At 29.0% G+C, this 23344-nt stretch overlaps 1 protein-coding gene across 1 annotated transcript in view; it reads right to left on the bottom strand.

Annotated features, from left to right (window-relative positions):
- The window catches only part of LOC145242415 (uncharacterized), a gene marked incomplete in the record, with an annotated part of 668062 nt that overhangs the window by 177608 nt on the left and 467110 nt on the right, over positions 1-23344 (bottom strand). The window contains 1 exon segment of the mRNA XM_080105451.1: positions 12336-12551. Within this exon segment, the coding sequence (XP_079961577.1) occupies positions 12336-12551 (216 nt within the window).

Here is a 23344-nt window from a genome sequence, read left to right as displayed (position 1 = left end):
AACTTTTGCATATCTTGTGTATAACTTGTGTATGACTTTTGTATGACTTTCGTATAAATTTTGTATGACTGTTGTATGACTTTTTTATGACTTTTGTATGACTTTTGTATAACTTTTGTATGACTTTTGTATAACTTTTGTATGACTTTTGTATAACTTTTGCATAACTTGTGTATAACTTTTGTATGACTTTTGTACTACTGTTGTATAACTTTTTTATGACTGTTGTATTACTTTTGTATAACTTTTGTATGACTTTTGTATAACTTTTGTATGACTTTTGTATAACTTTTGCATAACTTGTGTATAACGTTTGTATGACTTTTGTACTACTGTTGTATAACTTTTTTATGACTGTTGTATTACTTTTGTATGACTGTTGTATGACTTTTGTATAACTTTTGTATAACTTTTGTATGTTTTTATATGACTTTTGTATAACTTTTGTATGACTTTTGTATGACTTTTGTATAACTTGTGTATAACTTTTGTATGACTTTTGTATGACTTTTGTATGACTGTTGTATGACTTTTGTATGACTGTTGTATGACTTTTGTATAACTTTTGCATAACTTGTGTATAACTTTTGTATGACTGTTGTATAACTTTTGTATGACTTTTGTATAACTTTTGTATAAGTTTTGCATAACTTGTTTATAACTTTTGTATGACTTTTGTACGACTGTTGTATAACTTTTGTATGACTGTTGTATTACTTTTGTATAACTTTTGTATGACTTTTGTATGACTGTTGTATGATTTTTGTATCACTTTTGTATAACTTTTGTATAACCTTTGTATAACTTGTGTATAACTTTTGTATGATTTTGTATGACTTTTGTATGAGTTTGTATAACTTTTGTATGACTTTTGTGTGACTTTTGTATGACTGTTGTATACCTTTTGTATGACTTTTGTATGACTTTTGTATGACTTTTGTATAAATTTTGTAAGACTTTTGTATGACTTTTGCATAACTTGTGTATGACTTTTGTATGCCTTTTGGTATGACTGTTGTATTACTTTTGTATAACTTTTGTATTACTTTTGTATGACTTTTGTATAATTTTTGTATGACTTTTGTATGACTTTTGTATGATTTTGTATAACGTTTGTATTACTGTTGTATGACTGTTGTATGACTGTTGTATAACTTTTGCATAACTTGTGTATAACATTTGTATGACTTTTGTATAACTTTTGTATGACTGTTGTATGACTTTTGTATAACTTTTGTATAACTTTTGTATAACTTTTGCATAACTTGTGTATGACTTTTGTATGACTTTTGTATAACTTTTGTATAACATTTGTATAACTTTTGCATGACTTTTGTAGGACTTTTGTATAACTTTTTTATGACTTTTGTATGACTTTTGTATAACATTTTTATGACTTTTGTATGACATATGTATGACTTTCGTATAACTTGTGTATAACTTTTGTATGACTTTTGTATGACTGTTGTATGACTTTTGTATAACTTGTGTATAAGTTTTCTATAACTTTTGTATAAGTTTTGTATAACTTTTGTATAAGTTTTGTATTACTTTTGTATGACTTTTGTATAACATTTGTATGACTTTTGTATAACTTTTGTATAACTTTTGTATGACTTTTGTATCACTTTGTATGACTGTTGTATGACTTTTGTATAACTTTTGTATTACTTTTGTATGAGTTTGTATAACTTTTGTATGACTTTTGTGTGACTTTTGTATGACTGTTGTATACCTTTTGTATGACTTTTGTATGACTTTTGTATGACTTTTGTATAAATTTTGTAAGACTTTTGTATGACTTTTGCATAACTTGTGTATGACTTTTGTATGCCTTTTGGTATGACTGTTGTATTACTTTTGTATAACTTTTGTATTACTTTTGTATGATTTTGTATAACTTTTGTATGACTTTTGTATGACTTTTGTATGATTTTGTATAACTTTTGTATGACTTTTGTATGACTGTTGTATGACTGTTGTATGACTGTTGTATAACTTTTGCTATACTTGTGTATAACATTTGTATGACTTTTGTATAACTTTTGTATGACTGTTGTATGACTTTTGTATAACTTTTGTATAACTTTTGTATAACTTTTGCATAACTTGTGTATGACTTTTGTATGACTTTTGTATAACTTTTGTATAACATTTGTATAACTTTTGCATGACTTTTGTAGGACTTTTGTATAACTTTTTTATGACTTTTGTATGACTTTCGTATACCTTGTGTATAACTTTTGTATGACTTTTGTATGACTGTTGTATGACTTTTGTATGACTTGTGTATAACTTTTGTATAACTTTTGTATAAGTTTTGTATAACTTTTGTATGATTTTGTATTACTTTTGTATGACTTTTGTATAACATTTGTATGACTTTTGTATGACTTTTGTATAACTTTTGTATCACTTTGTATGACTGTTGTATGACTTTTGTATAACTTTTGTATTACTTTTGTATAATTTTTGTATAACTTGTGTATAACTTTTGTATAACTTTTGTATAACTTTTGTATGACTGTTGTATGACTTTTGTATAACTTGTGCATAACTTTTGTATAACTTTTGTATGACTTTTGTAAAACTTGTGTATAACTTTTGTATGACATTTGTATAACTTTTGTATGACTGTTGTAAGACTTTTGTATAACTTGTGTATAACTTTGTATAACTTTTGTATGACTGTTGTATGACTTTTGTATATCTTTTGTATAACTTTTGCATATCTTGTGTATAACTTGTGTATGACTTTTGTATGACTTTCGTATAAATTTTGTATGACTGTTGTATGACTTTTGTATAATTTTGTATGACTTTTGTATGACTTTTGTATAACTTTTGTATGACTTTTGTATAACTTTTGTATGACTGTTGTATGACTTTTGTATAACTTGTGTATAACGTGTATAACTTTTGTATAACTTTTGTATGACTGTTGTATGACTTTTGTATAACTTGTGTATAACTTGTGTATAAGTTTTGTATGACTTTTGTATAACCTTTGTATGACTGTTGTATGACTTTTGTATTACTTTTGTATAACTTTTGTATAACTTTTGTATAACTTGTGTATAACTTTTGTTATAACTTTTGTATAACTTGTGTATAACTTTTGTATGACATTTGTATACCTTTTGGATGACTGTTGTATGACTTTTGTATACCTTTTGTATAACTTTTTAAAAACTTTTGTATGAGTTTTGTATAACTTGTGTATAACGTTTGTATGACTTTTGTATAACTTTTGTATAACTTTTGTATAACTTTTGTATGAGTTTTGTATGACTTTTGTATAACTTTTGTATGACTTTTGTATAACTTTTGTATGATTTTGTATGACTTTTGTATAACTTGTGTATAAATTTGGTATGAATTTTGTATGACTTTTGTATGACTTTTGTATGACTTTTGTATAACTTTTGTATGACTTTTGTATGACTTTTGTATGACTGTTGTATGACTTTTGTATAACTTTTGTATAACTTTTGTATAATTTTTGTATAACTTGTGTACAGCTTTTGTATGACTTTTGTACAACTTTTGTATGACTGTTGCATGACTTTTGTATAACTTTTGTGTAACTTTTGTATGAGTTTTGTATAACTTTTGTATGACTTTTGTATAACTTGTGTATAACTTTTGTATGACTTTTGTATAACTTTTGTATGACTGTTGTATGACGTTTTTATAACTTTTGTATAACTTGTGTATAACTTTGAATAACTTTTGTATGACTGTTGTATGACTTTTGTATAACTTTTGTATGACTGTTGTATGACTTTTGTATAACTTTTGTATAACTTGTGTATAACTTTTGTATGACATTTGTATAACTTTTGTATGACTTTTGTATAACTTTTGTATAACTTTTGAATAACTTGTGTATAACTTTCGTATAACTTTTGTATGACTTTTGTATAACTTTTGCATAACTTGTGTACAACTTTTGTATAACTTTTGTATGACTTTTGTATAACTTTTGTATGACTGTTGTATGACTTTTGTATAATTTTGTATGACTGTTGTATGACTTTTGTATAATTTTGTATGACTTTTGTATGACTTTTGTATAACTTTTGTATGACTTTTGTATAACTTTTGTATGACTGTTGTATAACTTTTGTATGACTGTTGTATGACTTTTGTATAACTTGTGTATAACGTGTATAACCTTTGTATAACTTTTGTATTACTGTTGTATGACTTTTGTATAACGTGTATAACTTGTGTATAAGTTTTGTATGACTTTTGTATAACTTTTGTATGACTTTTGTATAACTTTTGTATAACTTTTGTATTACTTTTGTATAACATTTGTATAACATTTGTATAACTTGTGTATAACTTTTGTTATAACTGTTGTATAACTTGTGTATAACTTTTGTATGACTTTTGTATAACTTTTGTATGACTGTTGTATGACTTTTGTATAACTTGTGTATAACTTGGAATAACTTTTGTATGACTGTTGTATGACTTTTGTATGACTGTTGTATGACTTTTGTATAACTTTTGGTATAACTTGTGTATAACTTTTGTATGACTTTTGTACACCTTTTGTATGACTTTTGTATAACTATTGTATAACTTTTGCATAACTTGTGTATAACTTTCGTATAACTTTTGTACTACTTTTGTACAACTTTTGTATAACTTGTGTATGATTTTGTATGACTTTTGGTATGACTGTTGTATGACTTTTGTATAACTTTTGTATAACTTTTCTATGACTTTTGTATGATTTTGTATGACTTTTGTATTACTTTTGTATAACTTTTGTATGACTTTTGTATAACTTTTGTATGACTGTTGTATAACTTGTTTATGAATTTTGTATGACTTTTGTATAACTTTTGTATGACTTTTGTATGACTTGTGTATAACGTGTATAACTTTTGTATAACTTTTGTATGACTTTTGTATGACTTTTGTATAACTTTTGTATGACTGTTGTATAACTTTTTTTATGACTTTTGTATGACTGTTGTATGACTTTTGTATAACTTTTTTATGACTTTTGTATGACTTTTGTATGACTTTTGTATAACTTTTGTATGACTGTTGTATGACTTTTGTATGACTTTTGTATGACTTTTGTATAACTTTTGTATGACTGTTGTATAACTTTTTTATGACTTTTGTATGACTTTTGTATAACTTTTGTATGACTTTTGTATGACTTGTGTATAACGTGTATAACTTTTGTATAACTTTTGTATGACTGTTGTATGACGTTTGTATAACTTTTGTATAACTTTTGTATAACTTTTGTATGACTTTTGTATAACTTTTGTATGACTGTTGTATGACTGTTGTATAACTTTTGTATGACTTTTGTATAACTTTTGTATAACTTTTTATGACTTTTGCATAACTTTTGTATAACGTTTGTATAACTTTTGTATGATTTTGTATAACTTTTGTATGACTGTTGTATGACTTTTGTACAAATTTTTTATGACTTTTGTATGACTTGTGTATAACGTGTATAACTTTTATATAACCTTTGTATGACTGTCGTATGACTTTTGTATAACTTGTGTATAACTTGTGTATAACTTTAGTATTACTTTTGTATAACTTTTGTATGACTATTGTATGACTATTGTATGACTTTTGTATAACTTGTTTATGACTTTTGTATAACTTTTGTATAACTTTTGTATAACTTGTGTATAACATTTGTATAACTTGTGCATAACTTTTGTATGACTTTTGTATAACTTTTTTATGACTGTTGTATGACTTTTGTATAACTTTTGTATAACTTGTGTATAACTTTTGTATGACTTTTGTATAACTTTTGTATTACTTTTGCATAACTTTTGTATAACTTTTGTATAACTTGTGTATAACTTTTGTATGACTTTTGTATGACTGTTGTATGACTTTCCTATAACTTTTGTATAACTTGTGTATAACTTTTGTATGACTTTTGTATAACTTTTGTATGACTTTTGTAATACTTTTTTATGACTGTTGTATGACTTTTGTATAACTTTTGTATGACTTTTGTATAACTTTTGTATAACTTTTGCATAACTTGTGTATAACTTTCGTATAACTTTTGTATGACTTTTGTATAACTTTTGCATAACTTGTGTATAACTTTTGTATAACTTTTGTATGACTTTTGTATAACTTTTGTATGACTGTTGTATGACTTTTGTATAATTTTGTATGACTGTTGTATGACTTTTGTATAATTTTGTATGACTTTTGTATAACTTTTGTATAACTTTTGTATGACTTTTGTATAACTTTTGTATGACTGTTGTATGACTTTTGTATAACTTGTGTATAACGTGTATAACCTTTGTATAACTTTTGTATTACTGTTGTATGACTTTTGTATAACGTGTATAACTTGTGTATAAGTTTTGTATGACTTTTGTATAACTTTTGAATGACTTTTGTATAACTTTTGTATAACTTTTGTATTACTTTTGTATAACATTTGTATAACATTTGTATAACTTGTGTATAACTTGTGTATAACTTGGAATAACTTTTGTATGACTGTTGTATGACTTTTGTATGACTGTTGTATGACTTTTGTATAACTTTTGTATAACTTGTGTATAACTTTTGTATGACTTTTGTACACCTTTTGTATGACTTTTGTATAACTATTGTATAACCTTTGCATAACTTGTGTATAACTTTCGTATAACTTTTGTATGACTTTTGTATAACTTTTGCATAACTTGTGTATGATTTTGTATGACTTTTGGTATGACTGTTGTATGACTTTTGTATAACTTTTGTATAACTTTTCTATGACTTTTGTATGATTTTGTATGACTTTTGTATTACTTTTGTATAACTTTTGTATGACTTTTGTATAACTTTTGTATGACTGTTGTATAACTTGTTTATGACTTTTGTATGACTTTTGTATTACTTTTGTATGACTTTTGTATGACTTGTGTATAACGTGTATAACTTTTGTATAACTTTTGTATGACTTTTGTATAACTTTTGTATGACTTTTGTATGACTTTTGTATAACTTTTGTATGACTGTTGTATAACTTTTTTATGACTTTTGTATGACTTTTGTATGACTTTTGTATAACTTTTTTATGACTTTTGTATGACTTTTGTATGACTTTTGTATAACTTTTGTATGACTGTTGTATGACTTTTGTATTACTTTTGTATGACTTTTGTATAACTTTTGTATGACTGTTGTATAACTTTTTTATGACTTTTGTATGACTGTTGTATAACTTTTGTATGACTTTTGTATAACTTTTGTATAACTTTTTATGACTTTTGCATAACTTTTGTATAACGTTTGTATAACTTTTGTATGACTTTTGTATAACTTTTGTATGACTGTTGTATGACTTTTGTATGAATTTTTTATGACTTTTGTATGACTTGTGTATAACGTGTATAACTTTTATATAACCTTTGTATGACTGTCGTATGACTTTTGTATAACTTGTGTATAACTTGTGTATAACTTTAGTATTACTTTTGTATAACTTTTGTATGACTATTGTATGACTTTTGTATAACTTGTTTATGACTTTTGTATAACTTTTGTATAACTTTTGTATAACTTGTGTATAACATTTGTATAACTTGTGCATAACTTTTGTATGACTTTTGTATAACTTTTTTATGACTGTTGTATGACTTTTGTATAACTTTTGTATAACTTGTGTATAACTTTTGTATGACTTTTGTATAACTTTTGTATTACTTTTGCATAACTTTTGTATAACTTTTGCATAACTTGTGTATAACTTTTGTTATAACTTTTGTATAACTTGTGTATAACTTTTGTATGACTTTTGTATGACTGTTGTATGACTTTCCTATAACTTTTGTATAACTTGTGTATAACTTTTGTATGACTTTTGTATAACTTTTGTATGACTTTTGTAATACTTTTTTATGACTGTTGTATGACTTTTGTATAACTTTTGTATAACTTTAACATATCTTGTGTATAACTTTTGTATGACTATTGTATAACTTTAGCATATCTTGGGTATAACTTTTGCCTGACTGTTGTATGACTTTTGTATAACTTTTGTATGACTGTTGTATGACTTTTGTATAACTTGTGTATAACTTGTGTATAACTTTTGTATAACTTGTGTGTGACTTTTGTATCACTTGTGTATAACTTTTGTATGACTTTGTATAACTTTTGCATGACTTTTGTATAACTTTTGTGTAACTTTTGTATGACTTTTGTATGACTTTTGTATGACTTTTGTATGACTTTTGTATGACTTTTGTATAACTTGTGTATAAATTTTTTATGACTTTTGTATAACTTTGTATGACTTTTGTATAACTTTTGTATGACTTTTCTATTACTTTTGTATGACTGTTGTATGACTTTTGTATAACTTTTGTATAACTGTTGTATAATGTTTGTATAACCTGTGTATAACCTTTGTATGACGTTTGTATAACTTTTGTATGACTGTTGTATGACTGTTGTATAACTTGTGCATAACTTTTGTATGACTTTTGTATAAATTGTGTATAACTTTTGTATGACTTTTGTATAACTTGTGTATAACTTTTGTATAACATTTGTATGAGTTTTGTATAACTTTTGTATGACTTTTGTATGACTTTTGTATGACTTCAATATAACTTGTGTATAAATTTTGTATGACTTTTGTATAACTTTTGTATGACTTTTGTATGACTTTTGTATAACTTGTGTATAACTTGTGTATGATTTTTGTATAACTTGTGTATAACGTTTGTATGACTTTTGTATAACTTTTGTATAACTTTTGTATGAGTTTTGTTAAATTTTGGTATGACTTTTGTATAACTTTTGTACGACTTTTGTATAACTTTTGTATGATTTTGTATGACTTTTATATTACTTGTGTATAAATTTGGTATGACTTTTGTATGACTGTTGTATGACTTTTGTATAACTTTTGTATGACTGTTGTATGACTTTTGCTTTACTGTTGCATGACTTTTGTATAACTTTTGTATAACTTTTGTATAATTTTTGTATAACTTGTGTATAGCTTTTGTATGACTTTTGTACAACTTTTGTATTACTGTTGTATGCTTTTGTATAACTTGTGCACAACTTTTGTATGACTTTTGTATTACTTTTGTATGACTTTTGTATGACTTTTTTATAACTTGTGTATAACTTTTGTATTACTTTTGTATAACTTTTGTATGACTGTTGTATGACTTTTGTATAACTTTTGTATTACTGTTGTATGACTTTTGTATAACTTTTGTATAACTTGTGTATAACTTTTGTATGACTTTTGTATAACTTTTGTATAACTTTTGCATAACTTGTGTATAACTTTCGTATAACTTTTGTATGACTTTTGTATAACTTTTGCATGACTTGTGTATAACTTGTGCATAACTTTTGTATGACTTTTGTATAACTTTTGTATGACTGTTGTATGACTTTTGTATAATTTTGTATGACTGTTGTATGACTTTTGTATAATTTTGTATGACTTTTGTATGACTTTTGTATAACTTTTGTATGACTTTTGTGTAACTTTTGTATGACTGTTGTATGACTTTTGTATAACTTGTGTATAACTTTTGTATTACTTTTGTATTACTGTTGTATGACTTTTGTATAACGTGTATAACTTTTGTATAACTTTTGTATGACTTTTATATAACTTTTGTATGACTTTTGTATAACTTTTGTATAACATTTGTATTACTTTTGTATAACATTTGTATAACTTTGGTATAACTTGTGTATAACTTTTGTTATAACTTTTGTATAACTTGTGTATAACTTTTGTATGACTTTTGTATAACGTTTGTATGACTGTTGTATGACTTTTGTATAACTTGTGTATAACTTGTGTATAACTTTGAATAACTTTTGTATGACTGTTGCATTACTTTTGTATGTCTGTTGTATGACTTTTGTATAACTTTTGTATAACTTGTGTATAACTTTTGTATGACTTTTGTATAACTTTCGTATAACTTTTGTATGACTTTTGTATAACTTTTGCATAACTTGTGTATGATTTTGTATGACTTTTGGTATGACTGTTGTATGACTTTTGTATAACTTTTGTATAACTTTTGTATGACTTTTGTATGATTTTGTATGACTTTTGTATGACTTATGTATAACCTTTGTATAACTTTTGTATAACTTTTGTATAACTGTTGTATAACTTTTTTATGACTTTTGTATGACTTTTGTATGACTTTTGTATAACTTTTTTATGACTTTTGTATAACTTTTGTATGACTGTTGTATAACTTTTTTATGACTTTTGTATGACTTTTGTATGACTTTTTTATAACTTTTTTATGACTTTTGTATGACGTTTGTATAACTTTTGTATGACTGTTGTATAACTTTTTTATGACTTTTGTATGACTTTTGTATGACTTTTTTATAACTTTTGTATGACTGTTGTATAACTTTTTTATGACTTTTGTATGACTTTTGTATAACTTTTGTATGACTTTTGTATGACTTGTGTATAACGTGTATAACTTTTGTATAACTTTTGTATGACTGTTGTAAGACTTTTGTATAACTTTTGTATGACTGTTGTATGACTTTTGTATAACTTTTGTATGACTTTTGTATAACTTCTGTATAACTTTTGTAATACTTTTGTATAACTTTTGTATAACTTTTGTATGACTTTAGTATAACTTTTGTATGACTGTTGTATGACTTTTGTATGACTTTTGTATAACTTTTGTATAACTTTTGTATGACTTTTGTATAACTTTTGTATAACTTTTGTATAAGTTTTGTATGACTTATGTATAACTTTTGTATGACTTATGTATAACTTTTGTATGAGTGTTGTATGACTTTTGTATAACGTTCTGTATGACTTGTGTATAACGTGTATAACTTTTGTATAACTTTTGTATGACTGTCGTATGACTTTTGTATAACTGGTGTATAACTTGTGTATAACTTTTGTATGACTTTTGTATAACTTTTGTATGACTATTGTATGACTTTTGTATAACTTGTTTATGACTTTTGTATAACTTTTGTATAACTTTTGTATAACTTGTGTATAACTTTTGTATTACTGTTGTATGACTTTTGTATAACTTTTGTATGACTGTTGTTTGACTTTTGTATGACTTTTGTATAACTTGTGTATAACTTTTGCATAACTTGTGTATAACTTTTGTATAACTTTTTGTACAACTTTTGTATAACTTTGTATAACTTTTGTATGACTTTTGTTAAACGTTTGTATAATTTTTGTATAACTTTTGTATAACTGTTGTATAACTTTTGTATAACTTTGTATAACTTTTGTATAACTGTTGTATAACTTGTGTACAACTTTTGTATAACTTTGTATAACCTGTGTATAACTTTGTATAACTTTTGTATACCTTGTTCAGAGATACATTTTCCTGCGGAGTGGTGTTGAGCGCATGCTATATCCATTCCTAGTTTTGAAAGTGTGTGTCTCTCTGCCAGTGCAATCTGAAGTAATATTCTATGCAATAAAATTATATAGTTTTCACACAACAGTTTCATCTGTGTTTTCTCACTATGGCCACAAAAAATTTCAGGTAAGTTCTGATTAGTGTAAGTGCATATGGCGCAATATTTTAATGTGGATGTGTTCAAATGATGTGGAAACAGAATTCACGAACATGAAGTTTGTCATTTGTTTTATGGCATTCAAATCATTTAACGTTGAATCCAGTCATTACAGCTCAGCTTCAAGTTCTTTTCAAATATTAATTCACATTTTCTTTGTTTTACAGCATATCAAGTTTTGAACGTTTTTAGGAATTACACCTGTTCGACAACTTTTTTATTATTCAAATATTGTGCCTAGACTTACCTATTTTCCTTTTGTTTCTTTGTAATATATTTATGAACTCAATTTGTCAATGATGTATTCGTATGCAAATTGAAGTTGCTTTCTTCCTAGTAAGAATGAGTGCTTCATATATGGATTCTTGATAATATTGCCAGTTCTTTTCTGGTCATTTTAGTAAGATTTTTCTTTTATTGCATGTAATTTATAAAGTTCCTCTTTTCCCACCGCTTATTTAATTGACATCAGTTAATTGTTAATTTTAAATCTGTGGCAGGAATTGTGTCCTTTGTTCCAATTCTTGTTTTACTGCTTTGTATTGTTTTTTGTACACTAATATGGCTGTCTACTCAGCAGATGATCAGCAGGATCGAAATCATCAAAAACAAGTTCTTCACCAACATAATACATCTTCAAACATAAAACAAATATTAATTTTCAAAAATAAAAAAATTGAAATTCATGTTTGTGTGCACTCTACTAGACTGTAACCAAATTTGTAAATTGAGCCATATCTTACCTGCAAGCATTTCAGTGGCCCTGTTCTGCGGACTGCCCAGTGTATCCAGGTGCGACCACTGTCATCAGTTTCATACTCTCTGTTGTTCGATAATTGCTTGTACACATTATACAACATTTCAAAATGCATTAAATGATCCACCCTGCAGGCCCACATGCATGGGGTTAGACCATCTTTGTCCCGGGCGCTCACATTTGCTTTGTTTTGTAAAAGATTCTACAAAAAACAAAATACAAGGTTTATAAGATTATAATGTCATAGTAGAATTGACTTTATATCTGGGTCTTAAACGGAAGACTTATATGGAAACTTTTGTTAAAATTGCTGGGAAAATGGTTGGATCGTTCCACCACTCCAGAAAATACCCAACCTCTGATGCAATCCTCTATCTGCATAAGAGTCCAATACGTCCTAATATGGAGTACTGCTGTTACATCTGAGGAGATGTCACTCAAACACCGTTACATGCCCTGAAAGATAATACAATATTGACTGGGGGGGGGGGGTCTCCTTTACTCATGGAGTACATATTGCTAGCCTTGTTCTTATTTCTATGGAAGTTGCTCAATTCAACTTGAATCTCTCGTTCAATATTGTAAGACATCCACAGGAAGAAATCTTTCTAATGGAATTGCAAAGAAGTTTTCTTTCTTCCTCTTTGTGCATAACATCAAACGGAATTTCCATTAACAGTGTTTCCAAGAACTCTCCATTTGTGGAACACATTAAAATAAGATTACTGCCCTGTAGAGTACAACAAGGTCGCCTTCAATTCCAATGTCAACAAATACTCATCATAAACTGTTCCTGTAAGTAACAAACTTTTATTCATTCATCATTTTCAATTATCTCATAATTCAACTGTTAACCTCATTGTCCTCGAGTAGATTTGGTTTTGATAATAAAAGAAAATAAAGTGTGTGTGTGTGTGTGTGTGTGTGTGTGTGTGTGTGTGTGTGTGTGTGTGTGTGTGTGTGTGTGTGTGTGTGTGTAAAGAGATGCTGTAAGTTGATTAAATAAGATCATGTATCAAGTTTGAAGTCAGATTTCAATGGCTCATGAACCTCAGTTGAAAATTTGACAGTTGGAAGATGTGAAAAAATGTCTAAAATTGAAATTTCCATTGTGACACGTGTCTGTACCGAATATTGTGATTAATTGAAAGATCGGAAAGGATTTAATATAAATTTAGGCAATGCCAATTATTAAGCAATTCCACTTTTTATAACTATTGCTCACTTGAAGCAAAAAAAAATGTTTATTTTATTATTTGAAGTGTAGCTTAATTGATGAAAATATGAGTAACTAGCAGAGATAACCGGCATTGCCCGGGATCCTAATTTTTGCAGATGACATACATTCAAAAAGAAAAAACTGAAAGTAAACTAAATAATTTTTTTAATATTGTAATTTGAAAATGTCAAAGTTCTTTTCCGACACAATCAGAGTAAAAATAATTATGTGCTAAGTATTGTTCGAATTGACAAATTATGTGCAAATTAATAGTCGAATTGTATTTTTTCCTATCCCCTTCCTCTTGACTAGACCCAAAAGAAGGATAGGAGGGAACAAATAGGATAAATAAAGCCTTTTTTCCCTTCTAAAAACATTGTTTGTCATGAAATACTTAGCCAGTGATTCGAGTGATAATACAAGAACATTTAACTCCAAGTGTAAGAATTCCTCAACCTTTCCTTGATTTTGACAGTATCTATTTTTTAAGAATTCCTCCACCTTCCCTTGATTTTGAATTTATATCTATTTTTTTAAGAATTCCTCAACCTTCCCTTGATTTTGACAGTATCTATTTTTTAATAATTCCAACACCTACCCTTGATTTTGACAGTATCTATCTTTTAAGAATTCCTCAACCTTCCCTTGATTTTGACAGTATCTATGTTTAAAGAATTCCTCAACCTTCCCTTGATTATGAATTTATATCTATTTTTTAAGAATTCCTCCACCTTCCCTTTATTTTGACGGTATCTATTTTTTAAGAATTCCTCAACCTTCCCTTTATTTTGACAGTATCTATTTTTTAAGAATTCCTCAACCTTCCCTTGATTTTGACAGTATCTATTTTTTTAAGAATTCTTCCACCGTCCCTTGATTTTGACAGTATCTATTTTTTACGAATTCCTCAACATTCCCTTGATTTTGACAGTATATATTTTTTAAGAACTCCTCCACCTTCCCTTAATTTCAACAGTATCTAGTATTTAAGAAGTCCTCCACCTTTCCTTGATTTTGACAGTATCTATTTTTTTACAATTCCTCCACCTTCCGTTGATTTTGACGGTATCTATATTTTAAGAATTCCTCAACCTTCCGTTGATTTTGACAGTATCTATTTTTTAATAATTCCTACACCTACCCTTGATTTTGCCAGTATCTATCTTTTAAGAATTCCTCCACCTTCCCTTGATTTTGACAGTATCTATGTTTTAAGAATTCCTCAACCTTCCCTTGATTTTGAATTTATATCTATTTTTTAAGAATTCCTCTACCTTGCCTTGATTTTGACAGTATCTATATTTTAAGAATTCCTCCACCTTCCCTTGATTTTGACAGTATCTATATTGTAAGAATTCCTCAACCTTCCCTGGATTTTGACAGTATCTATTTTTTAAGAATTCTTCTACCTTCCATTAATTTTGACAGTATCTAGTTTTTAAGAATTCCTCCACCATCCCTTGATTTTGACAGTATCTATTTTTTTAGAATTCCTCCACCTTCCAGTGATTTTGACAGTATCTATTTTTTAATAATTCCTCAACCTTCCCTTGATTTTGACAGTATCTACTTTTTAAGAATTCCTCCACATTCCCTTGATTTTGAAAGTAACTATTTGTTAAGAATTCCTCCACCTTCCCTGTATTTTGACAGTATCTATTTTTTTAAAATTCCTCCACCTTCCGTTGATTTTGACGGTATCTATATTTCAAGAATTTTTCAACCGTCTCTTCATTTTGAGAGTATCTATTTTTTAATAATTCCTACACCTACCCTTGATTTTGCCAGTATCTATCTTTTAAGAATTCCTCCACCTTCCCTTGATTTTGACAGTATCTATGTTTTAAGAATTCCTCAACCTTCCCTTGATTTTGAATTTATATCTATTTTTTAAGAATTCCTCTACCTTGCCTTGATTTTGACAGTATCTATATTTTAAGAATTCCTCCACCTTCCCTTGATTTTGACAGTATCTATATTGTAAGAATTCCTCAACCTTCCCTGGATTTTGACAGTATCTATTTTTTAAGAATTCTTCTACCTTCCATTAATTTTGACAGTATCTAGTTTTTAAGAATTCCTCCACCATCCCTTGATTTTGACAGTATCTATTTTTTTAGAATTCCTCCACCTTCCAGTGATTTTGACAGTATCTATTTTTTAATAATTCCTCAACCTTCCCTTGATTTTGACAGTATCTACTTTTTAAGAATTCCTCCACATTCCCTTGATTTTGAAAGTAACTATTTGTTAAGAATTCCTCCACCTTCCCTGTATTTTGACAGTATCTATTTTTTTAAAATTCCTCCACCTTCCGTTGATTTTGACGGTATCTATATTTCAAGAATTTTTCAACCGTCTCTTCATTTTGAGAGTATCTATATTTTTAGAATTCCTCCACATTCCCTGGATTTTGACAGTATCTATTCTTTAAGAATTCCTCAACCTTCCCTTGATTTGTACAGTATCTATTTTTTTAAGCATTCATAAACCTTCCCTTAATTTTGACAGTATCTGTTTTTTTTAATTCTTCAACATTCCCCTGATGTTGACAGTATCTATTTTTTAAGAATTCCTCCACCTCCCCTTGATTTTGACAGTATCTATTTTTTAAGAATTCCTCCACCTTCCCTTGATTTTGACAGTATCTATTTTTTAAGAATTCCTCCACCTTCCCTTGATTTTGACAGTATCTATTGTTTTAAGAATTCTTCAACCGTCACTTGATTTTGAGAGTATCTATTTTTTAAGACTTCCTCCCCCTTCCCTTAATTTTGACAGTATCTATTTTTTAAGACTCCTTCACCTTCCCTTGATTTTAACAGTATCTATTTTTTAAGAAGTCCTCCACCTTCCCTTGATTTTGAGAGTGTCTATTTTTTAATAATTCCTCCACCTTCCCTGGATTTTGACAGTATCTATTTTTTAATAATTCCTCCACCTTCCCTTGATTTTGACACTATCGTTTTTTAAAGAATTCCTCCACCTTCCCTTGATTTTGACAGTATCTATTTTTAAAAAATTCCTCCCCCTTTCCTTGATTTTGAGAGTATCTATTTTTTAAGAATTCCTCCACCTTCCGTTGATTTTCAGAGTATCTGTTTTTTAAGAATTCCTCCAGCTTCCCTTGATTTTGACAGTATCTATTTTTTAAGAATTCCTCCACCTTCCCTTGATTTTGACAGTATATATTTTTTAAGACGTCCTCCACCTTCCTTTGATTTTGACAGTATCTATATTGCAAGAATTCCTCCACCTTCCCTTGATTTTGACAGTATCTATTTCATAAGAATTCCTCAACCTTCCCTTGATTTTAAGAGTATCTATTTTTTAAGAATTCCTCCACCTTCCCTTGATTTTGACAGTATCTATATTGTAAGAATTCCTCAACCTTCCCTGGATTTTGACAGTATCGTTTTTTTAAGAATTCATCAACCTCCCCTTGATTTTGACAGTATCTATTTTTCACGAATTCCTCCACCTTCCGTTGATTTTCAGAGTATCTGTTTTTTAAGAATTCCTCCGCCTTCCCTTGATTTTGATAGTATCTATTTTTAAAGAATTCCTCCACCTTCCCTTGATTTTGACAGTATCTATTTTTTAAGAATTTCTCCACCTTCCCTTGATTTTGACAGTATCTATATTTTAAGAATTTCTCCACCTTCCCTTGATATTTACAGTATCTATTTTTTAATAACTCCTCCACCTTCCCTTGATTTTGACAGTATCTATTTTTTAAGAATACCTCCACCTTCCCTTGATTTTGACAGTATCTATTTTTAAAGAATTCCACCACCTTCCCTTGATTTTGACAGTATCTATTGTTTTAAGCATTCTTCAACCTTCCCTTAATTTTGACAGTATCTATTTTTTAAGAATTCCTCCACATTCCCATGATTTTTACAATATCTCTTTTTAAAGACTTCCTCCACCTTCCCTTGATTTTTACAGCATCTATTTTTTAAGAATTCCTCCACCTTCCCTTGATGTTGACAGTATCTATATGGTAAGAAATCCTCCATCTTCCCTGGATGTTGACAGTATCTATTTTTTAAGAATTCATCCCCCTTCCCTTGATTTTGAAAGTATCTATTTTATAAGAATTCCTCCACCTTCCCTTGATTTTTACAATATCTCTTTTTAAAGAATTCCTCCACCTTCCCTTGATTTTTACAGCATCTATTTTTTAAGAATTCCTCCACCTTCCCTTGATTTTGACAGTATCTATATGGTAAGAAATCCTCCATCTTCCCTGGATTTTGACAGTATCTATTTTTTAAGAATTCAACCCCTTTTCCCTTGATTTTGAAAGTATCTATTTTATAAGAATTCCTCCACCTTCCCTTGATTTTGACAGTATCTATATTTTTAGAATTCCTCCACATTCCCTTGATTTTGACATTATCTATTCTTTAAGAATTCCTCAACCTTCCCTTGATTTGTACAGTATCTATTTTTTTAAGCATTCATCAACCTTCCCTTAATTTTGACAGTATCTGTTTTTTTTAATTCTTCAACATTCCCTTGATGTTGACAGTATCTATTTTTTAAGAATTCCTCCACCTCCCCTTGATTTTGACAGTATCTATTTTTTAAGCATTCCTCCACCTTCCCTTGATTTTGAAAGTATCTATTTTTTAAGAATTCCTCCACCTTCCCTTGATTTTGAGAGTATCTATTTTTTTAATAATTCTTCAATCGTCCCTTGATTTTGAGAGTATCTATTTTTTAAGAATTCCTCCCCCTTCCCTTAATTTTGACAGTATCTATTTTTAAGACTCCTTCACCTTCCCTTGAGTTTAACAGTATCTATTTTTTAAGAAGTCCTCCAGCTTCCCTTGATTTTGAGAGTGTCTATTTTTTAAGAATTCCTCCACCTTCGCTGGATTTTGACAGTATCTATTTTTTAATAATTCCTCCACCTTCCCTTGATTTTGACAGTATCGTTTTTTCAAGAATTCCTCCACCTTCCCTTGATTTTGACAGTATCTATTTTTAAAGAATTCCTCCACCTTCCCTTGATTTTGAGAGTATCTATTTTTTAAGAATTCCTCAACCTTCTGTTGATTTTGAGAGTATCTATTTTTTAAGAATTCCTCCACCTTCCCTTGATTTTGACAGTATCTATTTTTTAAGACGTCCTCCACCTTCCTTTGATTTTGACAGTATCTATATTGCAAGAATTCCTCCACCTTCCCTTGATTTTAACAGTATCTATTTTATAAGAATTCCTCAACCTTACCTTGATTTTGACAGTATCTATTTTTTAAGAATTCCTCCACATTCCGTTGATTTTGACATTATCTCTTTTAAAAGAATTCCTCCACGTTCCCTTGATTTTGAGAGTATCTATTTTTTAAGAATTCCTCCACCTTCCCTTGATTTTGACAGTATCTATATTGTAAGAATTCCTCAACCTTCCCTGGATTTTGACAGTATCTATTTTTTAAGAATTCATCAACCTTCCCTTGATTTTGACAGTATCTATTTTTCAAGAATTCCTCCACCTTCCGTTGATTTTAAGAGTATCTGTTTTTTAAGAATTCCTCTGCCTTCCCTTGATTTTGACAGTATCTATTTTTAAAGAATTTCTCCACCTTCCCTTGATTTTGAGAGTATCTATTTTTTAAGAATTCCTCCACATTCCCTTTATTTTTAGAGTATCTATTTTTTTAGAATTCCTCCACCTTCCCTTGATTTTGCCGGTATCTATTTTTTAAGAATTCCTCAAACTTCCCTTGATGTGGACAGTATCTAAATAGTAAGAATTCCTCCACCTTCCCTGGATTTTGACAGTATCTATTTTTTAAGCATTCTTCAACCTTCCCTTGATTTTGACAGTATCTATTTTTTAAGAATTCCTCCACATTCCGTTGATTTTTACATTATCTCTTTTTAAAGAATTCCTCCACCTTCCCTTGATTTTTACAGCATCTATTTTTTAAGAATTCCTCCACCTTCCGTTGATTTTGACAGTATCTATATGGTTAGAAATCCTCCACCTTCCTTTGATTTTGACAGTATCTATATTGCAAGAATTCCTCCACCTTCCCTTGATTTTGACAGTATCTATTTCATAAGAATTCCTCAACCTTCCCTTGATTTTAAGAGTATCTATTTTTTAAGAATTCCTCCACCTTCCCTTGATTTTGACAGTATCTATATTGTAAGAATTCCTCAACCTTCCCTGGATTTTGACAGTATCGTTTTTTTAAGAATTCATCAACCTCCCCTTGATTTTGACAGTATCTATTTTTCACGAATTCCTCCACCTTCCGTTGATTTTCAGAGTATCTGTTTTTTAAGAATTCCTCCGCCTTCCCTTGATTTTGATAGTATCTATTTTTAAAGAATTCCTCCACCTTCCCTTGATTTTGACAGTATCTATTTTTTAAGAATTTCTCCACCTTCCCTTGATTTTGACAGTATCTATATTTTAAGAATTTCTCCACCTTCCCTTGATATTTACAGTATCTATTTTTTAATAACTCCTCCACCTTCCCTTGATTTTGACAGTATCTATTTTTTAAGAATACCTCCACCTTCCCTTGATTTTGACAGTATCTATTTTTAAAGAATTCCACCACCTTCCCTTGATTTTGACAGTATCTATTGTTTTAAGCATTCTTCAACCTTCCCTTAATTTTGACAGTATCTATTTTTTAAGAATTCCTCCACATTCCCATGATTTTTACAATATCTCTTTTTAAAGACTTCCTCCACCTTCCCTTGATTTTTACAGCATCTATTTTTTAAGAATTCCTCCACCTTCCCTTGATGTTGACAGTATCTATATGGTAAGAAATCCTCCATCTTCCCTGGATGTTGACAGTATCTATTTTTTAAGAATTCATCCCCCTTCCCTTGATTTTGAAAGTATCTATTTTATAAGAATTCCTCCACCTTCCCTTGATTTTTACAATATCTCTTTTTAAAGAATTCCTCCACCTTCCCTTGATTTTTACAGCATCTATTTTTTAAGAATTCCTCCACCTTCCCTTGATTTTGACAGTATCTATATGGTAAGAAATCCTCCATCTTCCCTGGATTTTGACAGTATCTATTTTTTAAGAATTCAACCCCTTTTCCCTTGATTTTGAAAGTATCTATTTTATAAGAATTCCTCCACCTTCCCTTGATTTTGACAGTATCTATATTTTTAGAATTCCTCCACATTCCCTTGATTTTGACATTATCTATTCTTTAAGAATTCCTCAACCTTCCCTTGATTTGTACAGTATCTATTTTTTTAAGCATTCATCAACCTTCCCTTAATTTTGACAGTATCTGTTTTTTTTAATTCTTCAACATTCCCTTGATGTTGACAGTATCTATTTTTTAAGAATTCCTCCACCTCCCCTTGATTTTGACAGTATCTATTTTTTAAGCATTCCTCCACCTTCCCTTGATTTTGAAAGTATCTATTTTTTAAGAATTCCTCCACCTTCCCTTGATTTTGAGAGTATCTATTTTTTTAATAATTCTTCAATCGTCCCTTGATTTTGAGAGTATCTATTTTTTAAGAATTCCTCCCCCTTCCCTTAATTTTGACAGTATCTATTTTTAAGACTCCTTCACCTTCCCTTGAGTTTAACAGTATCTATTTTTTAAGAAGTCCTCCAGCTTCCCTTGATTTTGAGAGTGTCTATTTTTTAAGAATTCCTCCACCTTCGCTGGATTTTGACAGTATCTATTTTTTAATAATTCCTCCACCTTCCCTTGATTTTGACAGTATCGTTTTTTCAAGAATTCCTCCACCTTCCCTTGATTTTGACAGTATCTATTTTTAAAGAATTCCTCCACCTTCCCTTGATTTTGAGAGTATCTATTTTTTAAGAATTCCTCAACCTTCTGTTGATTTTGAGAGTATCTATTTTTTAAGAATTCCTCCACCTTCCCTTGATTTTGACAGTATCTATTTTTTAAGACGTCCTCCACCTTCCTTTGATTTTGACAGTATCTATATTGCAAGAATTCCTCCACCTTCCCTTGATTTTAACAGTATCTATTTTATAAGAATTCCTCAACCTTACCTTGATTTTGACAGTATCTATTTTTTAAGAATTCCTCCACATTCCGTTGATTTTGACATTATCTCTTTTAAAAGAATTCCTCCACGTTCCCTTGATTTTGAGAGTATCTATTTTTTAAGAATTCCTCCACCTTCCCTTGATTTTGACAGTATCTATATTGTAAGAATTCCTCAACCTTCCCTGGATTTTGACAGTATCTATTTTTTAAGAATTCATCAACCTTCCCTTGATTTTGACAGTATCTATTTTTCAAGAATTCCTCCACCTTCCGTTGATTTTAAGAGTATCTGTTTTTTAAGAATTCCTCTGCCTTCCCTTGATTTTGACAGTATCTATTTTTAAAGAATTTCTCCACCTTCCCTTGATTTTGAGAGTATCTATTTTTTAAGAATTCCTCCACATTCCCTTTATTTTTAGAGTATCTATTTTTTTAGAATTCCTCCACCTTCCCTTGATTTTGCCGGTATCTATTTTTTAAGAATTCCTCAAACTTCCCTTGATGTGGACAGTATCTAAATAGTAAGAATTCCTCCACCTTCCCTGGATTTTGACAGTATCTATTTTTTAAGCATTCTTCAACCTTCCCTTGATTTTGACAGTATCTATTTTTTAAGAATTCCTCCACATTCCGTTGATTTTTACATTATCTCTTTTTAAAGAATTCCTCCACCTTCCCTTGATTTTTACAGCATCTATTTTTTAAGAATTCCTCCACCTTCCGTTGATTTTGACAGTATCTATATGGTTAGAAATCCTCCATCTTCCCTGGATTTTGACAGTATCTATTTTTTAAGAATTCCTCAACCTTCCCTTGATTTTGACAGTATCTATTTTGTGGAATTCCTCCACCTTCCCTTTAATTTGACAGTATCTATTTTTTGACAGCTCCTCCCCCTTTCCTTGATTTTTAGAGTATCTATTTTTTAAGAATTCCCCTACCTTCCCTTAATTTTGACATTATCTATTTTTTAAGACTTCCTCACCCTCCCCTTGATTTTGACAGAATGTGTGTTTTTTAATTCTTCAACCTTCCCTTTATTTTGACAGTAGCTATTTTTAAAGAATTCCTCCACCTCCCCTTGATTTTGACAGTATCTATTTTTCAAGAATTCCTCCACCTTCCGTTGATTTTCAGAGTATCTGTTTTTTAAGAATTCCTCCGCCTTCCCTTGATTTTGACAGTATCTATTTTTAAAGAATTCCTCCACTTTCCCTTGATTGTGAGAGTATCTATTTTTTAAGAATTTCTCCACCTTCCCTTGATTTTGACAGTATCTATATTTTAAGAATTTCTCCACCTTCCCTTGATATTTACAGTATCTATTTTTTAAGAATTCCTCCACCTCCCCTTGATTTTGACAGTATCTATTTTTTAAGAATTCCTCCACCTTCCCTTGATTTTGACAGTATCTATATTTAAAGAATTTCTCCACCTTCCCTTGATACTTACAGTATCTATTTTTTGATAACTCCTCCACCTTCCCTTGATTTTGACAGTATCTATTTTTTAAGAATACCTCCACCTTCCCTTGATTTTTACAGTATCTATTTTTAAAGAATTCCTCCACCTTCCCTTGATTTTTAGAGTATCTATTTTTTAAGAATTCCTCAAACTTTCCTTGATGTGGACAGTATCTAAATAGTAAGAATTCCTCCACCTTCCCTTGATTTTGACAGTATCTATATTGTAAGCATTCTTCAACCTTCCCTTGATTTTGACAGTATATATTTTTTAAGAATTCC

Source organism: Euprymna scolopes, chromosome 21 (genome assembly GCF_053919585.1).
Source record: "Euprymna scolopes isolate OS-2025 chromosome 21, ASM5391958v1, whole genome shotgun sequence".
Classification (NCBI taxonomy): Eukaryota; Metazoa; Mollusca; class Cephalopoda; order Sepiida; family Sepiolidae; genus Euprymna; species Euprymna scolopes.
Note: the sequence above shows the minus strand (reverse complement) of the source record. Positions and strands in the feature narration are given on the sequence as shown.